Source organism: Salmo salar, chromosome ssa07 (genome assembly GCF_905237065.1).
Source record: "Salmo salar chromosome ssa07, Ssal_v3.1, whole genome shotgun sequence".
Taxonomy (NCBI): domain Eukaryota; kingdom Metazoa; phylum Chordata; class Actinopteri; order Salmoniformes; family Salmonidae; genus Salmo; species Salmo salar.
The window spans coordinates 63541032-63566151 of NC_059448.1; the positions used below are offsets into that span (position 1 = coordinate 63541032).

At 43.2% G+C, this 25120-nt stretch overlaps 1 protein-coding gene across 1 annotated transcript in view; it reads right to left on the reverse strand.

Moving 5' to 3' along the window:
* The window catches only part of LOC106609797 (voltage-dependent L-type calcium channel subunit alpha-1C), a 588474-nt gene that overhangs the window by 36905 nt on the left and 526449 nt on the right, over nt 1–25120 (reverse strand). Inside the window, exons 18-23 of the mRNA XM_045722531.1 lie at nt 24231–24324; nt 5508–5634; nt 4316–4445; nt 3628–3687; nt 3345–3451; nt 720–807 (exon numbers count right to left, since the gene is read on the reverse strand). Of these exons, the coding sequence (XP_045578487.1) occupies nt 720–807; nt 3345–3451; nt 3628–3687; nt 4316–4445; nt 5508–5634; nt 24231–24324 (606 nt within the window). The remainder of the gene's footprint in view (nt 1–719; nt 808–3344; nt 3452–3627; nt 3688–4315; nt 4446–5507; nt 5635–24230; nt 24325–25120) is intronic.

Consider the following 25120-nt stretch of genomic DNA (forward strand, 5'->3'; position numbering starts at 1 on the left):
AAAAATCGCGCCACTGGATACAGGTGGCTGTTACGTAGGTGGGACGAATTCGTCCCGCCTAGCCCATAGAGGTTAAAGACAACAGCCAGCTAGGTGGAGAGGGGTGGTGAGATTCACTTTGAGGCCATTGACCCTGTTGATGGCTCCCAGGAGAGGAGAGGAGAGGAGAGGAGAAGGGAGAAGAGGGGAAAGGAGAGGAGAGGAGAGGAGAGGAGAGGAGAGGAGAGGAGAGGAGAGGAGAGGAGAGGAGAGGAGAGGAGAGGAGAGGAGAGGAGAGGAAAGGAAAGGAAAGGAAAGGAAAGGAAAGGAAAGGAAGAGAGGAAGAGAAGAAGAGAGGAGAGGAGAGGAGAGGAGAGGAGAGAGGAGAGGAGAGGAGAGGAGAGGAGAGGAGAGGAAAGGAAAGGAAAGGAAGAGAGGAAAGAAGAAGAGAGGAGAGGAGAGGAGAAGAGAAGACAGGAGGAGAGGAGAGGAGAGCAGAGGAGAGGAGAGGAGAGGAGAGGAGAGGAGAGGAGAGGAGAGGGGAAGAGAGGAGAGGAAAGGAAAGGAGAGGGGAAGAGGGGAAAGGAGAAGAGGGGAGAGGAGAGGAAAGTAAAGGAGAAGAAAAGATTAGAGGGGAAAGGAGAGGAGAGGAAATGAGAGGAGAGGAGAAGAGAGGAAAGGAGAGGAGAAGAGAGGAAATGAGAAGAGAAAAGAGGAGAGGAGATAAAAGTGAGACTCACTTTGAGGCCCTTGGCCCTGTTGATAGCCCTCAGGGGCCGAAGCACTCTGAGAACACGAAGGATCTTCACCACGTTGATGGCACTGGACCTGAACAGACACAGATTAAGACCAGGTTATCGAGAGAGGTCAACTACTAAACCATATATCAACTACAAACAGAGAGGTCAACTACTAAACCATATATCAACTACAAACAGAGAGGTCAACTACTAAACCATATATCAACTACAAACAGAGAGTTCAACTACAGACAGAGAGGTCAACTACTAAACCATATATCAACTACAAACAGAGAGGTCAACTACTAAACCATATATCAACTACAAACAGAGACTTCATCTACTAAACCATATATCAACTACAGACAGAGAGGTCAACTACTAAACCATATATCAACTACAAACAGAGAGTTCAACTACAGACAGAGAGGTCAACTACTAAACCATATATCAACTACAAACAGAGAGTTCAACTACAGACAGAGAGGTCAACTACTAAACCATATATCAACTACAAACAGAGAGTTCAACTACAGACAGAGAGGTTAACTACTAAACCATATATCAACTACAAACAGAGAGGTCAACTACTAAACCATATATCAACTACAGACAGAGAGGTCAACTACAGACAGAGAGGTCAACTACAGACAGAGAGGTTAACTACTAAACCATATATGAACTACAAACAGAGAGGTCAACTACTAAACCGTATATCAACTACAGACAGAGAGGTCAACTACAAACAGAGAGATCAACTACTAAACCATATATCAACTACAGACAGAGAGGTCAACTACTAAACCATATATCAACTACAAACAGAGAGGTCAACTACTAAACCATATATCAACTACAAACAGAGAGGTTAACCTGTTTAGGATGGGGGCAGTATTTTCACGGCCGGATAAAAAACGTACCCGATTTAATCTGGTTATTACTCCTGCCCAGAAACTAGAATATGCATATAATTATTTTATTTGGATAGAAAACACCCTAAAGTTTCTAAAAGTGTTTGAATGGTGTCTGTGAGTATAACAGAACTCATATGGCAGGCCAAAACCTGAGAAGATTCCATACAGGAAGTGCCCTGTCTGACCATTTCTTGTCCTTCTATAGCCTCTTTATCAAAAATAGGGGATCTCTGCTGTAACGTGACATTTTCTAAGGCTTCCATTGGCTCTCAGGAGGCGCCAGAAAGTGGAATGGGGTGTCTGCTGTCTCTGGGCGAAGAACAGCAGGAGAGTTTGTAAGTGGTCAGCCTGGGGACAGTGAGGCTGAGATGCGTATTCACGAGACTACTCCATTTTTTTTCTTTCAGCCTTTGAATGAATACAACGTCGCCCAGTTGGAATATTATCGCTATTTTACGAGAAAAATCGCATAAAAATTGATTTTAAACAGCATTTGACATGCTTCGAAGTACGGTAATGGAATATTTAGCATTTTTTTTGTCACGATACACGCCGGCGCGTCACCCTTCGGATAGTGTCTTGAACGCAAGAACAAAACGCAGCTATTTAGATATAACTATGGATTATTTGGAACCAAAACAACATTGGGTGTTGAAGTAGAAGTCCTGGGAGTGCATTCTGACGAAGAACAGCAAAGGTAATGCAATTTTTCTTATAGTAAATCTGAGTTTGGTGAGTGCCAAACTTGGTGGGTGTCAAAATAGCTAGCCATGATGGCCGGGCTATCTACTCAGAATATTGCAAAATGTGCTTTCACCGAAAAGCTATTTTAAAATTGGACACCGCGATTGCATAAAGGAGTTCTGTATCTATAATTCTTAAAATAATTGTTATGTTTTTTGTGAACGTTTATCGTGAGTAATTTAGTAAATTCACCGGAAGTTTTCGGTGGGTATGCTAGTTCTGAACGTCACATGCTAATGTAAAAAGCTGGTTTTTGATATAAATATGAACTTGATTGAACAAAACATGCATGTATTGTATAACATAATGTCCTAGGAGTGTCATCTGATGAAGATCATCAAATGTTAGTGCTGCATTTAGCTGTGGTTTTGGTTTTTGTGACATTATATGCTAGCTTGAAAAATGGGTGTCTGATTATTTCTGGCTGGGTACTCTCCTGACATAATCTAATGTTTTGCTTTCGTTGTAAAGCCTTTTTTGAAATCGGACAATGTGGTTAGATAAAGGAGAGTCTTGTCTTTAAAATGGTGTAAAATAGTCATATGTTTGAAAAATTGAAGTTTTTGGATTTTTGAGGAGTTTGAAATTCGCGCCACACTCTATCATTGGATATTGGCGAGGCGTTCCGCTAGCGGCACATCTAGATGTAAGAGGTTAACTACAGACAGAGAGGTCAACTACTAAACTATATATCAACTACAGACAGAGAGGTTAACTACAGACAGAGAGGTCAACTACTAAACTATATATCAACTACAAACAGAGAGGTTAACTACAGACAGAGAAGTCAACTACAGACAGAAACAATATTTCTGTTGTCAATAGAACATGTTCTTGACATTTTTGTTGGAGTTTTGTACCATTACAGTAAAAAGACCAACGCTAAATGAATTGCGATGAGAATTCCTAACTGTGTTTTAACCATTGAAATGTCCCTGCTGTAACAGTATAGTGAAGGACAACTCACTGTATTCCAGAGGAGATGAGCGACACACTGACCACCACCAGATCCAGAATGTTGAAGTAGTTCCGACAGAACGAACCCTTATGGATGAACGCCCCATACGCTGTCATCTACAAGGTCATGAACCAGGAAGAGAAAACCACGTGCACAGGAACCGTAAGAGAAAAGATTGTGATCGATGACGATGAAGTGAATGTCTGCTCACGGTTTGTTGTTCAGTATGTCATGTTTTTCCCTTCCGGAGCGCACAGTGTCCATTATGTGTGGTGTAGAGATGAAAGGTTACCTTCAGAATGATCTCTATGGTGAAGAGCCCAGTGAAGACATGGTCTGCATAGCCTAATATCTGAGACACACACAAGGCGGGTCAACACAAAACATCACACAGTCGTGCATCTCATAGAGGCTTCCATAGCATCACAATATGTGTCACAAATGGCACACTATCCCCTACATAGTGCACTACTTTTGACCAGGACATGGTTAATAATAGTGCACTACATAGGGAATAGGGTACCATTTGGGATGCAGTCTGTATAATAACATAGAAGCTATAATAATATAGAGAGAATGTAATTAAGTGGAAAAAGTAGTCGCAAAGCAGCGCGTGGTTCAGTGCTAGACATTCAGATTCATTAATCCACTTCAAGTTATTGAGCGGAGGGAAAGGATGGCTGAAGTCTATTGAACCAGAGAAGTCACACACACACACACACACACACACACACACACACACACACACACACACACACACACACACACACACACACACACACACACACACACACACACACACACACACACACACACACACACACCTCTAAAGGCTGTTTAACCCACTCAGGGAGTGTGTGTGTGTGTGTGTGTGTGTGTGTGTGTGTGTGTGTGTGTGTGTGTGTGTGTGTGTGTGTGTGTGTGTGTGTGTGTGTGTGTGTGTGTGTGTGTGTGTGTGTGTGTAAGACATAAACACACACCTGGTTCCTGAAGGAGTCGTTCCGGACAGGGTCCTCTGCTGCCAGAGAGATACTGCTCAGTAGAATGAAGAACAGGATGAGGTTGGTGAAGATGTTGTGGTTTACCATCTTATGGCACAGAACCCTGAACCTGGGGAGAGGGAGGGAGGGAGGGAGGGAGGGAGGGAGGGAAGGAGGGAGGGAGGGAGGGAGGGAGGGAGGGAGGGAGGGAAGGAAGGAAGGAAGGAAGGAAGGAAGGAGGGAGGGAGGGAGGGAGGGGGTGAGGGAGGGAGGGAGGGAGGGAGGGAGGGAGGGAAGGAAGGAAGGAAGGAAGGAAGGAAGGAAGGAAGGAGGGAGGGAGGGAGGGAGGGAGGGAGCGAGGGGGAGGGAGGGAGGGAGGGAGGGAGGGAGGGAGGGAGGAAGGAAGGAAGGAAGGAAGGAAGGAAGGAAGGAAGGAAGGAAGGAAGGAAGGAAGGAAGGAAGGAGGGAGGGAGGGGGGGAGGGAGCGTGGGAGGGAGGGAGCGAGGGAGGGAGGGGGGAGGGAGGGAAAGGCAAACAGACAGAGAAAAAATAGTGATCAATAGACAGCCCTAATCATATTTCCACAGACATCAGACAGACACTCTTATCCAGAGCAACTAACAGAAGCATACATTTTCATACTGGTCCCCTGGGGAATCGAACCCACAACCCTGGCATTGCAAGTGCCATGTTCTACCAAATGAGCCACATCTGACATCAGACAGACAACAGACATCAGACAGATATCAGACATCAGACAGACATCAGACAGACATCAGATATCAGACAGACATCAAACATCAGACATCAAACATCAGACATCAGACAGACAGACATCAGCCAGACAACAGCCAGACATCAAACATCAGACAGACATCAGACAGACATCAGACAGACATCAGACAGACATCAGACAGACATCAAACATCAGACAGACATCAGACAGACATCAGACAGACATCAAACATCAGACAGACATCAGACATGAAACAGACATCAGACAGACATCAGACAGACATCAGACATCAGACAGACATCAGACAGACATCAGACATCAGACAGACATCAGACAGACATCAGATATCAGACAGACATCAGAAAGACATCAGACAGATGGGGTCTGTGTTTAGGGACCCCTCTCATAGACTCCACCTGCTTCCCTCAGTATATTTGTGGGTGAGCTGTCTCTTACTTGTTGGTGTTGCTGAAGATGAAGAAAGCCCGGGCCTCAGGCATGGGAACAGCCTTCTCCTTCAGCTGAATGTCAGACAGGGGCCGAGGCCGGGGGCCCACCGGCATCTCAGGCTCCTCATCCTCTCCTACAAGGGCCACGCAGGAGAGAAAGAGGGAGGACAGGAGGAGGAGAGAGAGAAAGTGTTAGAGATGGAGGAGTTGGTCAGTTATGTTGAGAAATAGTTGAATGAGCTGTGTATAAATGAACCTGGTATAGTTATTTCAGTTTGTTATTGTAGTTACCCCATACTATAACAATTACCCACAATTCATCAGTAAAAAGTTAAAAGTCATATGAATTTTTACTTTTTCATTTATCTACAAACCTGGACACCTGGATTGGTAAGGCAACAGTACACACAAAACAACATCAACACCCCCTCACACAACATTCTAGCATCAATACACCCCCTCACACAACATTCTAATATCAACACACCCCCTCACACAACATTCTAACATCAATACACCCCCTCACACAACATTCTAACATCAACACCCCCTCACACAACATTCTAACATCAATACACCCCCTCACACAACATTCTAACATCAACACCCCCTCACACAACATTCTAACATCAATACACCCCCTCACACAACATTCTAACATCAACACACCCCCTCACACAACATTCTAACATCAATACACCCCCTCACACAACATTCTAACATCAATACACCCCCTCACACAACATTCTAACATCAATACACCCCCTCACACAACATTCTAACATCAATACACCCCTCACACAACATTCTAACATCAACACCCCCTCACACAACATTCTAACATCAACACACCCCCTCACACAACATTCTAACATCAATACACCCCCTCACACAACATTCTAACATCAATACACCCCCTCACACAACATTCTAACATCAACACCCCCTCACACAACATTCTAACATCAATACACCCCCTCACACAACATTCTAACATCAATACACCCCCTCACACTACATTCTAACATCAATACACCCCCTCACACAACATTCTAACATCAACACCCCCTCACACAACATTCTAGCATCAACACCCCCTCACACAACATTCTAACATCAACACACCCCCTCACACAACATTCTAACATCAACACACCCCCTCACACAACATTCTAGCATCAACACCCCTCACACAACATTCTAACATCAACACACCCCCTCACACAACATTCTAACATCAACACACCCCCTCACACAACATTCTAACATCAATACACCCCCTCACACAACATTCTAGCATCAACACCCCCTCACACAACATTCTAACATCAACACACCCTCACACAACATTCTAACATCAATACACCCCCTCACACAACATTCTAACATCAACACACCCCCTCACACAACATTCTAACATCAATACACCCCCTCACACAACATTCTAACATCAATACACCCCCTCACACAACATTCTAACATCAATACACCCCCTCACACAACATTCTAACATCAACACCCCCTCACACAACATTCTAACATCAATACACCCCCTCACACAACATTCTAACATCAACACCCCCTCACACAACATTCTAGCATCAACACCCCTCACACAACATTCTAACATCAACACACCCCCTCACACAACATTCTAACATCAACACACCCCCTCACACAACATTCTAACATCAATACACCCCCTCACACAACATTCTAGCATCAACACCCCTTCACACAACATTCTAACATCAACACACCCCTCACACAACATTCTAACATCAATACACCCCCTCACACAACATTCTAACATCAACACACCCCCTCACACAACATTCTAACATCAATACACCCCCTCACACAACATTCTAACATCAACACACCCCCTCACACAACATTCAAACATCAACACCCCCTCACACAACATTCTAGCATCAACACCCCCTCACACAACATTCTAACATCAACACCCCCTCACACAACATTGTAATATCAATACACCCCCTCACACAACATTCAAACATCAACACCCCCTCACACAACATTCTAATATCAACACCCCCTCACACAACATTCTAGCATCAATACACCCCCTCACACAACATTGTAATATCAATACACCCCCTCACACAACATTCTAACATCAACACACCCCCTCACACAACATTCTAACATCAACACCCCCTCACACAACATTGTAATATCAATACACCCCCTCACACAACATTCTAACATCAACACTCCCTCACACAACATTCTAATATCAATACACCCCCTCACACAACATTCTAACATCAATACACCCCCTCACACAACATTGTAATATCAATACACCCCCTCACACAACATTCTAACATCAACACTCCCTCACACAACATTCTAATATCAATACACCCCCTCACACAACATTTCTAACATCAATACACCCCCTCACACAACATTCTAGCATCAATACACTCCCTCACACAACATTCTAACATCAATACACCCCCTCACACAACATTCTAACATCAATACACCCCTCACACAACATTCTAGCATCAACACCCCCTCACACAACATTCTAGCATCAATACACCCCCTCACACAACATTCTAACATCAATACACCCCTCACACAACATTCTAGCATCAACACCCCCTCACACAACATTCTAGCATCAACACCCCCTCACACAACATTCTAACATCAATACACCCCCTCACACAAAATTCTAACATCAATACCCCCCTCACACAACATTGTAATATCAACACCCCCTCACACAACATTCTAATATCAATACACTCCCTCACACAACATTCTAGCATCAATACACCCCCTCACACAACATTCTAACATCAACACCCCCTCACACAACATTTTAACATCAATACACCCCCTCACACAACATTCTAACATCAATACACCCCCTCACACAACATTCTAATATCAACACACCCCCTCACACAACATTCTAACATCAATACACCCCCTCACACAACATTCTAACATCAATACACCCCCTCACACAACATTCTAACATCAATACACCCCCTCACACAACATTCTAACATCAACACACCCCCCTCACACAACATTCTAACATCAACACACCCCCTCACACAACATTCTAACATCAACACCCCCTCACACAACATTTCTAACATCAATACACCCCCTCAAACAACATCCTAATATCAACACCCCTCACACAACATTCTAATATCAATACACCCCCTCACACAACATTCTAATATCAACACCCCCTCACACAACATTCTAACATCAATACACCCCCTCACACAACATTCTAACATCAACACCCCCTCACACAACATTCTAACATCAACACCCCTCACACAACATTCTAACATCAATACACCCCCTCACACAACATTCTAACATCAACACCCCCCTCACACAACATTCTAAAATCAACACCCCCTCACACAACATTCTAACATCAATACACCCCCTCACACAACATTCTAACATCAATACACCCCCTCACACAACATTCTAACATCAACACCCCCTCACACAACATTCTAACATCAATACACCCCTCACACAACATTCTAACATCAACACCCCCTCACACAACATTCTAAAATCAACACCCCCTCACACAACATTCTAACATCAATACACCCCCTCACACAACATTCTAACATCAATACACCCCCCTCACACAACATTCTAGCATCAACACCCCCTCACACAACATTCTAACATCAATACCTCCCTCACACAACATTCTAATATCAACACACCCCCTCACACAACATTCTAACATCAACACACCCTCACACAACATTCTAACATCAATACCCCCCTCACACAACATTCTAACATCAACACCCCCTCACACAACATTCTAACATCAATACACCCCCTCACACAACATTCTAACATCAATACACCCCCTCACACAACATTCTAACATCAATACACCCCCTCACACAACATTCTAACATCAACACCCCCCTCACACAACATTCTAACATCAACACCCCCTCACACAACATTCTAACATCAATACACCCCCTCACACAACATTCTAACATCAACACCCCCTCACACAACATTCTAACATCAATACACCCCTCAAACAACATCCTAATATCAACACCCCCTCACACAACATTCTAATATCAATACACCCCCCTCACACAACATTCTAATATCAACACCCCCTCACACAACATTCTAGCATCAACACACCCTCACACAACATTCTAACATCAACACCCCCTCACACAACATTCTAACATCAATACACCCTCTCACACAACATTCTAACATCAATACACCCCCTCACACAACATTCTAACATCAACACCCCCTCACACAACATTCTAACATCAACACCCCCTCACACAACATTCTAACATCAATACACCCCCTCACACAACATTCTAACATCAACACCCCCTCACACAACATTCTAAAATCAACACCCCTCACACAACATTCTAACATCAATACACCCCTCACACAACATTCTAACATCAATACACCCCCTCACACAACATTCTAACATCAACACCCCCTCACACAACATTCTAACATCAATACACCCCCTCACACAACATTCTAACATCAACACCCCCTCACACAACATTCTAAAATCAACACCCCCTCACACAACATTCTAACATCAATACACCCCCTCACACAACATTCTAACATCAATACACCCCCTCACACAACATTCTAGCATCAACACCCCCTCACACAACATTCTAACATCAATACCTCCCTCACACAACATTCTAATATCAACACACCCCCTCACACAACATTCTAACATCAACACACCCTCACACAACATTCTAACATCAATACCCCCTCACACAACATTCTAACATCAACACCCCCTCACACAACATTCTAACATCAATACACCCCCTCACACAACATTCTAACATCAATACACCCCTCACACAACATTCTAACATCAATACACCCCCTCACACAACATTCTAACATCAACACCCCCTCACACAACATTCTAACATCAACACCCCCTCACACAACATTCTAACATCAATACACCCCCTCACACAACATTCTAACATCAACACCCCCTCACACAACATTCTAAAATCAACACCCCCTCACACAACATTCTAACATCAATACACCCCCTCACACAACATTCTAACATCAATACACCCCCTCACACAACATTCTAACATCAACACCCCCTCACACAACATTCTAACATCAATACACCCCCTCACACAACATTCTAACATCAACACCCCCTCACACAACATTCTAAAATCAACACCCCCTCACACAACATTCTAACATCAATACACCCCTCACACAACATTCTAACATCAATACACCCCCTCACACAACATTTCTAGCATCAACACCCCCTCACACAACATTCTAACATCAATACCTCCCTCACACAACATTCTAATATCAACACACCCCCTCACACAACATTCTAACATCAACACACCCTCACACAACATTCTAACATCAATACCCCCCTCACACAACATTCTAACATCAACACCCCTCACACAACATTCTAACATCAATACACCCCCTCACACAACATTCTAACATCAATACACCCCCTCACACAACATTCTAACATAAATACACCCCCTCACACAACATTCTAACATCAACACACCCCTTCACACAACATTCAAACATCAACACACCCCTTCACACAACATTCTAGCATCAACACCCCCTCACACAACATTCAAACATCAACACCCCCTCACACAACATTCTAATATCAATACACCCCCTCAAACAACATTCTAGCATCAACACCCCCTCACACAACATTCTAACATCATCACCCCCTCACACAACATTCTAATATCAATACACCCCCTCACACAACATTCTAATATCAACACCCCCTCACACAACATTCTAACATCAATACACCCCCTCACACAACATTCTAGCATCAATACACCCCCTCACACAACATTCTAATATCAATACACCCCCTCACACAACATTCTAATATCAATACACCCCCTCACACAACATTTTAACATCAATACACCCCCTCACACAACATTCTAACATCAATACACCCCCTCACACAACATTCTAATATCAATACACCCCCTCACACAACATTTCTAACATCAATACACCCCTCACACAACATTCTAACATCAATACACCCCCTCACACAACATTCTAACATCAACACCCCCTCACACAACATTCTAACATCTATACACCCCCTCACACAACATTCTAGCATCAGTACACCCCCTCACACAACATTCTAATATCAACACACCCCCTCACACAACATTCTAACATCAATACACCCCCTCACACAACATTCTAACATCAATACACCCCCTCACACAACATTCTAATATCAATACACCCCCTCACACAACATTCTAACATCAATACCCCCCCTCACACAACATTCTAGCATCAACACCCCCTCACACAACATTCTAACATCAATACACCCCCTCACACAACATTCTAATATCAACACCCCCTCACACAACATTCTAGCATCAACACTCCCTCACACAACATTCTAATATCAATACACCCCTCACACAACATTCTAACATCAACACCCCCTCACACAACATTCTAACATCAATACACCCCCTCACACAACATTCTAATATCAACACACCCCCTCACACAACATTCTAGCATCAATACACCCCCTCACACAACATTCTAACATCAACACTCCCTCACACAACATTCTAGCATCAATACACCCCTCACACAACATTCTAGCATCAATACACCCCCTCACACAACATTCTAGCATCAATACACCCCCTCACACAACATTCTAGCATCAATAAACCCCCTCACACAACATTCTAGCATCAATACACCCCCTCACACAACATTCTAACATCAATACACCCCTCACACAACATTCTAGCATCAACACCCCCTCACACAACATTCTAGCATCAACACCCCCTCACACAACATTCTAACATCAATACACCCCCTCACACAACATTCTAGCATCAACACCCCCCTCACACAACATTCTAGCATCAACACCCCCTCACACAACATTCTAACATCAATACACCCCTCACACAACATTCTAGCATCAACACCCCCTCACACAACATTCTAGCATCAACACCCCCTCACACAACATTTCTAACATCAATACACCCCCTCACACAACATTCTAACATCAATACACCCCCTCACACAACATTCTAATATCAACACTCCCCCTCACACAACATTCTAACATCAATACACCCCCTCACACAACATTCTAACATCAATACACCCCCTCACACAACATTCTAACATCAATACACACCCTCACACAACATTCTAACATCAACACACCCCTCACACAACATTCTAACATCAACACCCCCTCACACAACATTCTAACATCAACACCCCCTCACACAACATTCTAATATCAATACACCCCCTCACACAACATTCTAATATCAACACCCCCTCAAACAACATTCTAGCATCAACACACCCTCACACAACATTCTAACATCAACACCCCCTCACACAACATTCTAACATCAATACACCCTCTCACACAACATTCTAACATCAATACACCCCGTCACACAACATTCTAACATCAACACCCCCTCACACAACATTCTAACATCAACCCCCCTCACACAACATTCTAACATCAATACACCCCCTCACACAACATTCTAACATCAACACCCCCTCACACAACATTCTAAAATCAACAACCCCTCACACAACATTCTAACATCAATACACCCCCTCACACAACATTCTAACATCAATACACCCCCTCACACAACATTCTAACATCAACACCCCCTCACACAACATTCTAACATCAATACACCCCCTCACACAAAATTCTAACATCAACACCCCTCACACAACATTCTAAAATCAACACCCCCTCACACAACATTCTAACATCAATACACCCCCTCACACAACATTCTAACATCAATACACCCCCTCACACAACATTCTAGCATCAACACCCCCTCACACAACATTCTAACATCAATACCTCCCTCACACAACATTCTAATATCAACACACACCCTCACACAACATTCTAAGATCAACACACCCTCACACAACATTCTAACATCAATACCCCCCTCACACAACATTCTAACATCAACACCCCTCACACAACATTCTAACATCAACACACCCCCTCACACAACATTCTAACATCAATACACCCCTCACACAACATTCTAACATCAATACACCCCCTCACACAACATTCTAACATCAACACACCCCTTCACACAACATTCTAACATCAATACACCCCTCACACAACATTCAAACATCAACACCCCCTCAAACAACATTCTAGCATCAATACACCCCCCACACAACATTCTAACATCAATACACCCCCTCACACAACATTCTAACATCAACACCCCCTCACACAACATTCTAATATCAATACACCCCCTCACACAACATTCTAATATCAACACCCCCTCACACAACATTCTAACATCAATACACCCCTCACACAACATTCTAGCATCAATACACCCCCTCACACAACATTCTAATATCAATACACCCCCTCACACAACATTCTAATATCAATACACCCCCTCACACAACATTTTAACATCAATACACCCCCTCACACAACATTCTAACATCAATACACCCCTCACACAACATTCTAATATCAATACACCCCCTCACACAACATTCTAACATCAATACACCCCCTCACACAACATTCTAACATCAATACACCCCCTCACACAACATTCTAGCATCAATACACCCCCTCACACAACACTCTAACATCAATACACCCCTCACACAACATTCTAGCATCAACACCCCCTCACACAACATTCTAGCATCAACACCCCCTCACACAACATTCTAACATCAATACACCCCCTCACACAACATTCTAGCATCAACACCCCCTCACACAACATTCTAGCATCAACACCCCCTCACACAACATTCTAACATCAATACACCCCTCACACAACATTCTAGCATCAACACCCCCTCACACAACATTCTAGCATCAACACCCCCTCACACAACATTCTAACATCAATACACCCCCTCACACAAAATTCTAACATCAATACCCCCCCTCACACAACATTCTAATATCAACACCCCCTCACACAACATTCTAATATCAATACACTCCCTCACACAACATTCTAGCATCAATACACCCCCTCACACAACATTCTAACATCAACACCCCCACACAACATTCTCACACAACATTCTAACATCAATACACCCCCTCACACAACATTTCTAATATCAACACACCCCCTCACACAACATTCTAACATCAATACACTCCCTCACACAACATTCTAACATCAATACACCCCTCACACAACATTCTAACATCAATACACCCCCTCACACAACATTCTAACATCAACACACCCCCTCACACAACATTCTAACATCAACACCCCTCACACAACATTCTAACATCAACACCCCCTCACACAACATTCTAACATCAATACACCCCTCACACAACATCCTAATATCAACACCCCCTCACACAACATTCTAATATCAATACACCCCCTCACACAACATTCTAATATCAACACCCCCTCAAACAACATTCTAGCATCAACACACCCTCACACAACATTCTAACATCAACACCCCCTCACACAACATTTCTAACATCAATACACCCTCTCACACAACATTTCTAACATCAATACACCCCCTCACACAACATTCTAACATCAACACCCCCTCACACAACATTCTAACATCAACCCCCCTCACACAACATTCTAACATCAATACACCCCCTCACACAACATTCTAACATCAACACCCCCTCACACAACATTCTAAAATCAACACCCCCTCACACAACATTCTAACATCAATACACCCCCTCACACAACATTCTAACATCAATACACCCCCTCACACAACATTTCTAACATCAACACCCCCTCACACAACATTCTAACATCAATACACCCCCTCACACAACATTCTAACATCAACACCCCCTCACACAACATTCTAAAATCAACACCCCCTCACACAACATTCTAACATCAATACACCCCCTCACACAACATTCTAACATCAATACACCCCCTCACACAACATTCTAGCATCAACACCCCTCACACAACATTCTAACATCAATACCTCCCTCACACAACATTCTAATATCAACACACACCCTCACACAACATTCTAACATCAACACACCCTCACACAAAATTCTAACATCAATACCCCCCTCACACAACATTCTAACATCAACACCCCCTCACACAACATTCTAACATCAACACACCCCCTCACACAACATTCTAACATCAATACACCCCCTCACACAACATTCTAACATCAATACACCTCCTCACACAACATTCTAACATCAACACACCCCTTCACACAACATTCAAACATCAACACCCCCTCAAACAACATTCTAGCATCAACACCCCCTCACACAACATTCTAGCATCAACACCCCCTCACACAACATTCTAACATCAACACCCCCTCACACAACATTCTAATATCAATACACCCCCTCACACAACATTCTAATATCAACACCCCTCACACAACATTCTAACATCAATACACCCCTCACACAACATTCTAGCATCAATACACCCCCTCACACAACATTCTAATATCAATACACCCCCTCACACAACATTCTAATATCAATACACCCCCTCACACAACATTTTAACATCAATACACCCCCTCACACAACATTCTAACATCAATACACCCCCTCACACAACATTCTAATATCAATACACCCCCTCACACAACATTCTAACATCAATACACCCCCTCACACAACATTCTAATATCAATATACCCCCTCACACAACATTCTAACATCAACACCCCCTCACACAACATTCTAATATCAATACACCCCCTCACACAACATTCTAACATCAGTACACCCCCTCACACAACATTCTAATATCAACACACCCCCTCACACAACATTCTAACATCAATACACCCCCTCACACAATTCTAACATCAATAAACCCCCTCACACAACATTCTAATATCAATACACCCCCTCACACAACATTCTAACATCAATACCCCCCATCACACAACATTCTAGCATCAACACCCCCTCACACAACATTCTAACATCAATACACCCCCTCACACAACATTCTAATATCAACACCCCCTCACACATCATTCTAGCATCAACACCCCCTCACACAACATTCTAATATCAATACACCCCCTCACACAACATTGTAACATCAACACCCCCTCACACAACATTCTAACATCAATACACCCCCTCACACAACATTCTAACATCAATACACCCCCTCACACAACATTCTAACATCAACACCCCCTCACACAACATTCTAATATCAACACCCCCTCACACAACATTCTAGCATCAACACCCCTCACACAACATTCTAATATCAATACACCCCCTCACACAACATTCTAGCATCAACACCCCCTCACACAACATTCTAACATCAACACACCCACTCACACAACATTCTAACATCAACACACCCCTCACACAACATTCTAATATCAACACCCCCTCACACAACATTCTAACATCAATACACCCCCTCACACAACATTCTAATATCAACACACCCCCTCACACAACATTCTAACATCAATACACCCCTTCACACAACATTCTTGCATCAACACCCCCTCACACAACATTCTAGCATCAACACCCCTCACACAACATTCTAACATCAACACCCCCTCACACAGCATTCTAATATCAACACCCCCTCACACAACATTCTAGCATCAACACCCCCTCACACAACATTCTAGCATCAACACCCCCTCACACAACATTCTAACATCAACACCCCCTCACACAACATTCTAACATCAACACCCCCTCACACAACATTATAATATCAACACCCCCTCACACAGCATTCTAATATCAACACCCCCTCACACAACATTCTAACATCAACACACCCCCTCACACAACATTCTAACATCAATACACCCCCTCACACAACATTCTAACATCAACACCCCCTCACACAACATTCTAAAATCAACACCCCCTCACACAACATTCTAACATCAATACACCCCCTCACACAACATTCTAACATCAATACACCCCCTCACACAACATTCTAACATCAACACCCCCTCACACAACATTCTAACATCAATACACCCCCTCATTCAACATTCTAACATCAACACCCCCTCAAACAACATTCTAAAATCAACACCCGCTCACACAACATTCTAACATCAACACCCCCTCACACAACATTCTAACATCAACACCCCTCACACAACATTCTAACATCAATACACCCCTCACACAACATCCTAATATCAACACCCCTCACACAACATTCTAATATCAATACACCCCCTCACACAACATTCTAATATCAACACCCCCTCACACAACATTCTAGCATCAACACACCCTCACACAACATTCTAACATCAACACCCCCTCACACAACATTCTAACATCAATACACCCTCTCACACAACATTCTAACATCAATACACCCCCTCACACAACATTCTAACATCAACACCCCCTCACACAACATTCTAACATCAACCCCCCCTCACACAACATTCTAACATCAATACACCCCCTCACACAACATTCTAACATCAACACCCCTCACACAACATTCTAATATCAATACACCCCTCACACAACATTCTAGCATCAACACCCCCTCACACAACATTCTAACATCAACACACCCACTCACACAACATTCTAACATCAACACACCCCCTCACACAACATTCTAATATCAACACCCCCTCACACAACATTCTAACATCAATACACCCCCTCACACAACATTCTAATATCAACACACCCCGTCACACAACATTCTAACATCAATACACCCCTTCACACAACATTCTTGCATCAACACCCCCTCACACAACATTCTAGCATCAACACCCCCTCACACAACATTCTAATATCAACACACCCCCTCACACAACATTCTAACATCAACACACCCCCTCACACAACATTCTAACATCAACACACCCCTCACACAACATTCTAACATCAATACACCCCTCACACAACATTCTAACATCAATACACCCCCTCACACAACATTCTAACATCAACACCCCCTCACACAACATTCTAACATCAATACATCCCCTCACACAACATTCTAACATCAATACACCCCCTCACACAACATTCTAACATCAACACCACCTCACACAACATTTCTAACATCAACACCCCCTCACACAACATTCTAACATCAATACACCCCCTCACACAACATTCTAACATCAACACCCCCTCACACAACATTCTAAAATCAACACCCCTCACACAACATTCTAACATCAATACACCCCCTCACACAACATTCTAATATCAACACCCCCTCACACAACATTCTAGCATCAACACACCCTCACACAACATTCTAGCATCAACACACCCTCACACAACATACTAACATCAATACACCCCCTCACACAACATTCTAACATCAACACCCCCTCACACAACATTCTAAAATCAACACCCCCTCACACAACATTCTAACATCAATACACCCCCTCACACAACATTCTAACATCAATACACCCCCTCACACAACATTCTAACATCAACACCCCTCACACAACATTCTAACATCAATACACCCCCTCATTCAACATTCTAACATCAACACCCCCTCAAACAACATTCTAAAATCAACACCCGCTCACACAACATTCTAACATCAACACCCCGCTCACACAACATTCTAACATCAACACCCCCTCACACAACATTCTAACATCAATACACCCCCTCACACAACATCCTAATATCAACACCCCCTCACACAACATTCTAATATCAATACACCCCCTCACACAACATTCTAATATCAACACCCCCTCACACAACATTCTAGCATCAACACACCCTCACACAACATTCTAACATCAACACCCCCTCACACAACAGTCTAACATCAATACACCCTCTCACACAACATTCTAACATCAATACACCCCCTCACACAACATTCTAACATCAACACCCCTCACACAACATTCTAACATCAACCCCCCCTCACACAACATTCTAACATCAATACACCCCCTCACACAACATTCTAACATCAACACCCCCTCACACAACATTCTAATATCAATACACCCCCTCACACAACATTCTAGCATCAACACCCCCTCACACAACATTCTAACATCAACACACCCACTCACACAACATTCTAACATCAACACACCCCCTCACACAACATTCTAATATCAACACCCCCTCACACAACATTCTAACATCAATACACCCCCTCACACAACATTCTAATATCAACACACCCCGTCACACAACATTCTAACATCAATACACCCCTTCACACAACATTCTTGCATCAACACCCCCTCACACAACATTCTAGCATCAACACCCCCTCACACAACATTCTAATATCAACACACCCCCTCACACAACATTCTAACATCAACACACCCCCTCACACAACATTCTAACATCAACACACCCCCTCACACAACATTCTAACATCAATACACCCCCTCACACAACATTCTAACATCAATACACCCCCTCACACAACATTCTAACATCAACACCCCCTCACACAACATTCTAACATCAATACATCCCCTCACACAACATTCTAACATCAATACACCCCCTCACACAACATTCTAACATCAACACCACCTCACACAACATTCTAACATCAACACCCCCTCACACAACATTCTAACATCAATACACCCCCTCACACAACATTCTAACATCAACACCCCCTCACACAACATTCTAAAATCAACACCCCCTCACACAACATTCTAACATCAATACACCCCCTCACACAACATTCTAATATCAACACCCCCTCACACAACATTCTAGCATCAACACACCCTCACACAACATTCTAGCATCAACACACCCTCACACAACATACTAACATCAATACACCCCCTCACACAACATTCTAACATCAACACCCCCTCACACAACATTCTAAAATCAACACCCCCTCACACAACATTCTAACATCAATACACCCCCTCACACAACATTCTAACATCAATACACCCCCTCACACAACATTCTAACATCAACACCCCCTCACACAACATTCTAACATCAATACACCCCCTCATTCAACATTCTAACATCAACACCCCCTCAAACAACATTCTAAAATCAACACCCGCTCACACAACATTCTAACATCAACACCCGCTCACACAACATTCTAACATCAACACCCCCTCACACAACATTCTAACATCAATACACCCCCTCACACAACATCCTAATATCAACACCCCCTCACACAACATTCTAATATCAATACACCCCCTCACACAACATTCTAATATCAACACCCCCTCACACAACATTCTAGCATCAACACACCCTCACACAACATTCTAACATCAACACCCCCTCACACAACATTCTAACATCAATACACCCTCTCACACAACATTCTAACATCAATACACCCCCTCACACAACATTCTAACATCAACACCCCCTCACACAACATTCTAACATCAACCCCCCTCACACAACATTCTAACATCAATACACCCCCTCACACAACATTCTAACATCAACACCCCTCACACAACATTCTAATATCAATACACCCCCTCACACAACATTCTAGCATCAACACCCCCTCACACAACATTCTAACATCAACACACCCACTCACACAACATTCTAACATCAACACACCCCTCACACAACATTCTAATATCAACACCCCCTCACACAACATTCTAACATCAATACACCCCCTCACACAACATTCTAATATCAACACACCCCGTCACACAACATTCTAACATCAATACACCCCTTCACACAACATTCTTGCATCAACACCCCCTCACACAACATTCTAGCATCAACACCCCTCACACAACATTCTAATATCAACACACCCCCTCACACAACATTCTAACATCAACACACCCCCTCACACAACATTCTAACATCAACACACCCCCTCACACAACATTCTAACATCAATACACCCCCTCACACAACATTCTAACATCAATACACCCCCTCACACAACATTCTAACATCAACACCCCCTCACACAACATTCTAATATCAATACACCCCCTCACACAACATTCTAACATCAATACACCCCCTCACACAATATTCTAGCATCAACACCCCTCACACAACATTCTAGCATCAACACCCCCTCACACAACATTCTAACATCAATACCCCTCACACAACATTCTAATATCAACACCCCCTCACACAACATTCTAGCATCAACACCCCCTCACACAACATTCTAATATCAATACACCCCCTCACACAACATTCTAGCATCAACACCCCCTCACACAACATTCTAACATCAACACACCCACTCACACAACATTCTAACATCAACACACCCACTCACACAACATTCTAATATCAACACCCCCCTCACACAACATTCTAACATCAATACACCCCCTCACACAACATTCTAATATCAACACACCCCCTCACACAACATTCTAACATCAATACACCCCTTCACACAACATTCTTGCATCAACACCCCCTCACACAACATTCTAGCATCAACACCCCCTCACACAACATTCTAATATCAACACACCCCCTCACACAACATTCTAACATCAACACACCCCCTCACACAACATTCTAACATCAACACACCCCCTCACACAACATTCTAACATCAATACACCCCCTCACACAACATTCTAACATCAATACACCCCCTCACACAACATTCTAACATCAACACCCCCTCACACAACATTCTAATATCAATACACCCCCTCACACAACATTCTAACATCAATACACCCCCTCACACAATATTCTAGCATCAACACCCCCTCACACAACATTCTAGCATCAACACCCCCTCACACAACATTCTAACATCAACACCCCCTCACACAACATTCTAATATCAACACCCCCTCACACAACATTCTAGCATCAACACCCCTCACACAACATTCTAATATCAATACACCCCCTCACACAACATTCTAGCATCAACACCCCCTCACACAACATTCTAACATCAACACACCCACTCACACAACATTCTAACATCAACACACCCCCCTCACACAACATTCTAATATCAACACCCCTCACACAACATTCTAACATCAATACACCCCCTCACACAACATTCTAATATCAACACACCCCCTCACACAACATTCTAACATCAATACACCCCTTCACACAACATTCTTGCATCAACACCCCCTCACACAACATTCTAGCATCAACACCCCTCACACAACATTCTAACATCAACACCCCCTCACACAGCATTCTAATATCAACACCCCCTCACACAACATTCTAGCATCAACACCCCCTCACACAACAATCTAGCATCAACACCCCCTCACACAACATTCTAACATCAACACCCCCTCACACAACATTCTAACATCAACACCCCCTCACACAACATTCTAATATCAACACCCCCTCACACAGCATTCTAATATCAACACCCCCTCACACAACATTCTAACATCAACACACCCCCTCACACAACATTCTAACATCAATACACCCCCTCACACAACATTCTAACATCAATACACCCCCTCACACAACATTCTAACATCAACACCCCCTCACACAACATTCTAATATCAATACACCCCCTCACACAACATTCTAACATCAATACACCCCCTCACACAATATTCTAGCATCAACACCCCCTCACACAACATTCTAGCATCAACACCCCCTCACACAACATTCTAACATCAACACCCCCTCACACAACATTCTAATATCAACACCCCCTCACACAACATTCTAGCATCAACACCCCCTCACACAACATTCTAATATCAATACACCCCCTCACACAACATTCTAGCATCAACACCCCCTCACACAACATTCTAACATCAACACACCCACTCACACAACATTCTAACATCAACACACCCCCTCACACAACATTCTAATATCAACACCCCCTCACACAACATTCTAACATCAATACACCCCCTCACACAACATTCTAATATCAACACACCCCCTCACACAACATTCTAACATCAATACACCCCTTCACACAACATTCTTGCATCAACACCCCCTCACACAACATTCTAGCATCAACACCCCCTCACACAACATTCTAACATCAACACCCCCTCACACAGCATTCTAATATCAACACCCCCTCACACAACATTCTAGCATCAACACCCCCTCACACAACATTCTAGCATCAACACCCCCTCACACAACATTCTAACATCAACACCCCCTCACACAACATTCTAACATCAACACCCCCTCACACAACATTCTAATATCAACACCCCCTCACACAGCATTCTAATATCAACACCCCCTCACACAACATTCTAGCATCAATACACCCCCTCACACAACATTCTAGCATCAATACACCCCCTCACACAACATTCTAATATCAACACCCCCTCACACAACATTCTAGCATCAACAGGGGCAAAGCACAGCAGACAAAAGAGAGAGAGAACCAGAACAACATAATGTTGTGAATGTCCTGATTTGAGTGTGGAAGTCTCTTAATGCTTTGATGTGATTTGGTTCTCTGCTCCTGCTTGTTGTCCAGTGTGGTTCAGCCCTTAGAAAGGTCCGGCTTACTTTTTATTACCGGTACAGTGGTACCTGGAAAATCATTAGCTGGATACGGGTTCTTCTCTTCATTCACATCTACTTGGTACTCATCAATGTTGATCTGTCAAAACACAGTAACACAGCTCCACATCAGCCTCAATACTGACAGAACTAGTGACACTACTTTTAAAAGGAAACACCATACCACCTGCTGAGAGTAGACATGTGTTTTTACAGATGAAGAATTAGACTGATACTAACTAAACCAAACATATTTTATATTGTTGAATCTGTAAAGTGAAGTATTGACATGACTAGATAATATTACAATACAACTTCGGAGGACTGGTGTCTCCAGTCAGGAGGACAGGTGTTTCTAATGAGGACATGTGTATCTAACGAGGACAGGTATATCTAACGAGGACAGGTGTATCTAACGAGGACAGGTATATCTAACGAGGACATGTGTATCTAACGAGGACAGGTATATCTAACGAGGACAGGTATATCTAACGAGGACAGGTATATCTAACGAGGACAGGTATATCTAACGAGGACAGGTATATCTAACGAGGACATGTGTATCTAACGAGGACAGGTATATCTAACGAGGACAGGTGTATCTAACGAGGAAAGGTGCATCTAATGAGGACAGGTATATCTAACGAGGACAGGTGCATCTAACGAGGACAGGTATATCTAACGAGGACAGGTATATCTAACGAGGACAGGTGTATCTAACGAGGACAGGTGCATCTAATGAGGACAGGTATATCTAACGAGGACAGGTGTGTCTAACGAGGACAGGTGTTTCTAACGAGGACAGGTGTGTCTAACGAGGACAGGTGTGTCTAACGAGGACAGGTGTATCTAACGAGGACAGGTATATCTAACAAGGACAGGTGCATCTAACGAGG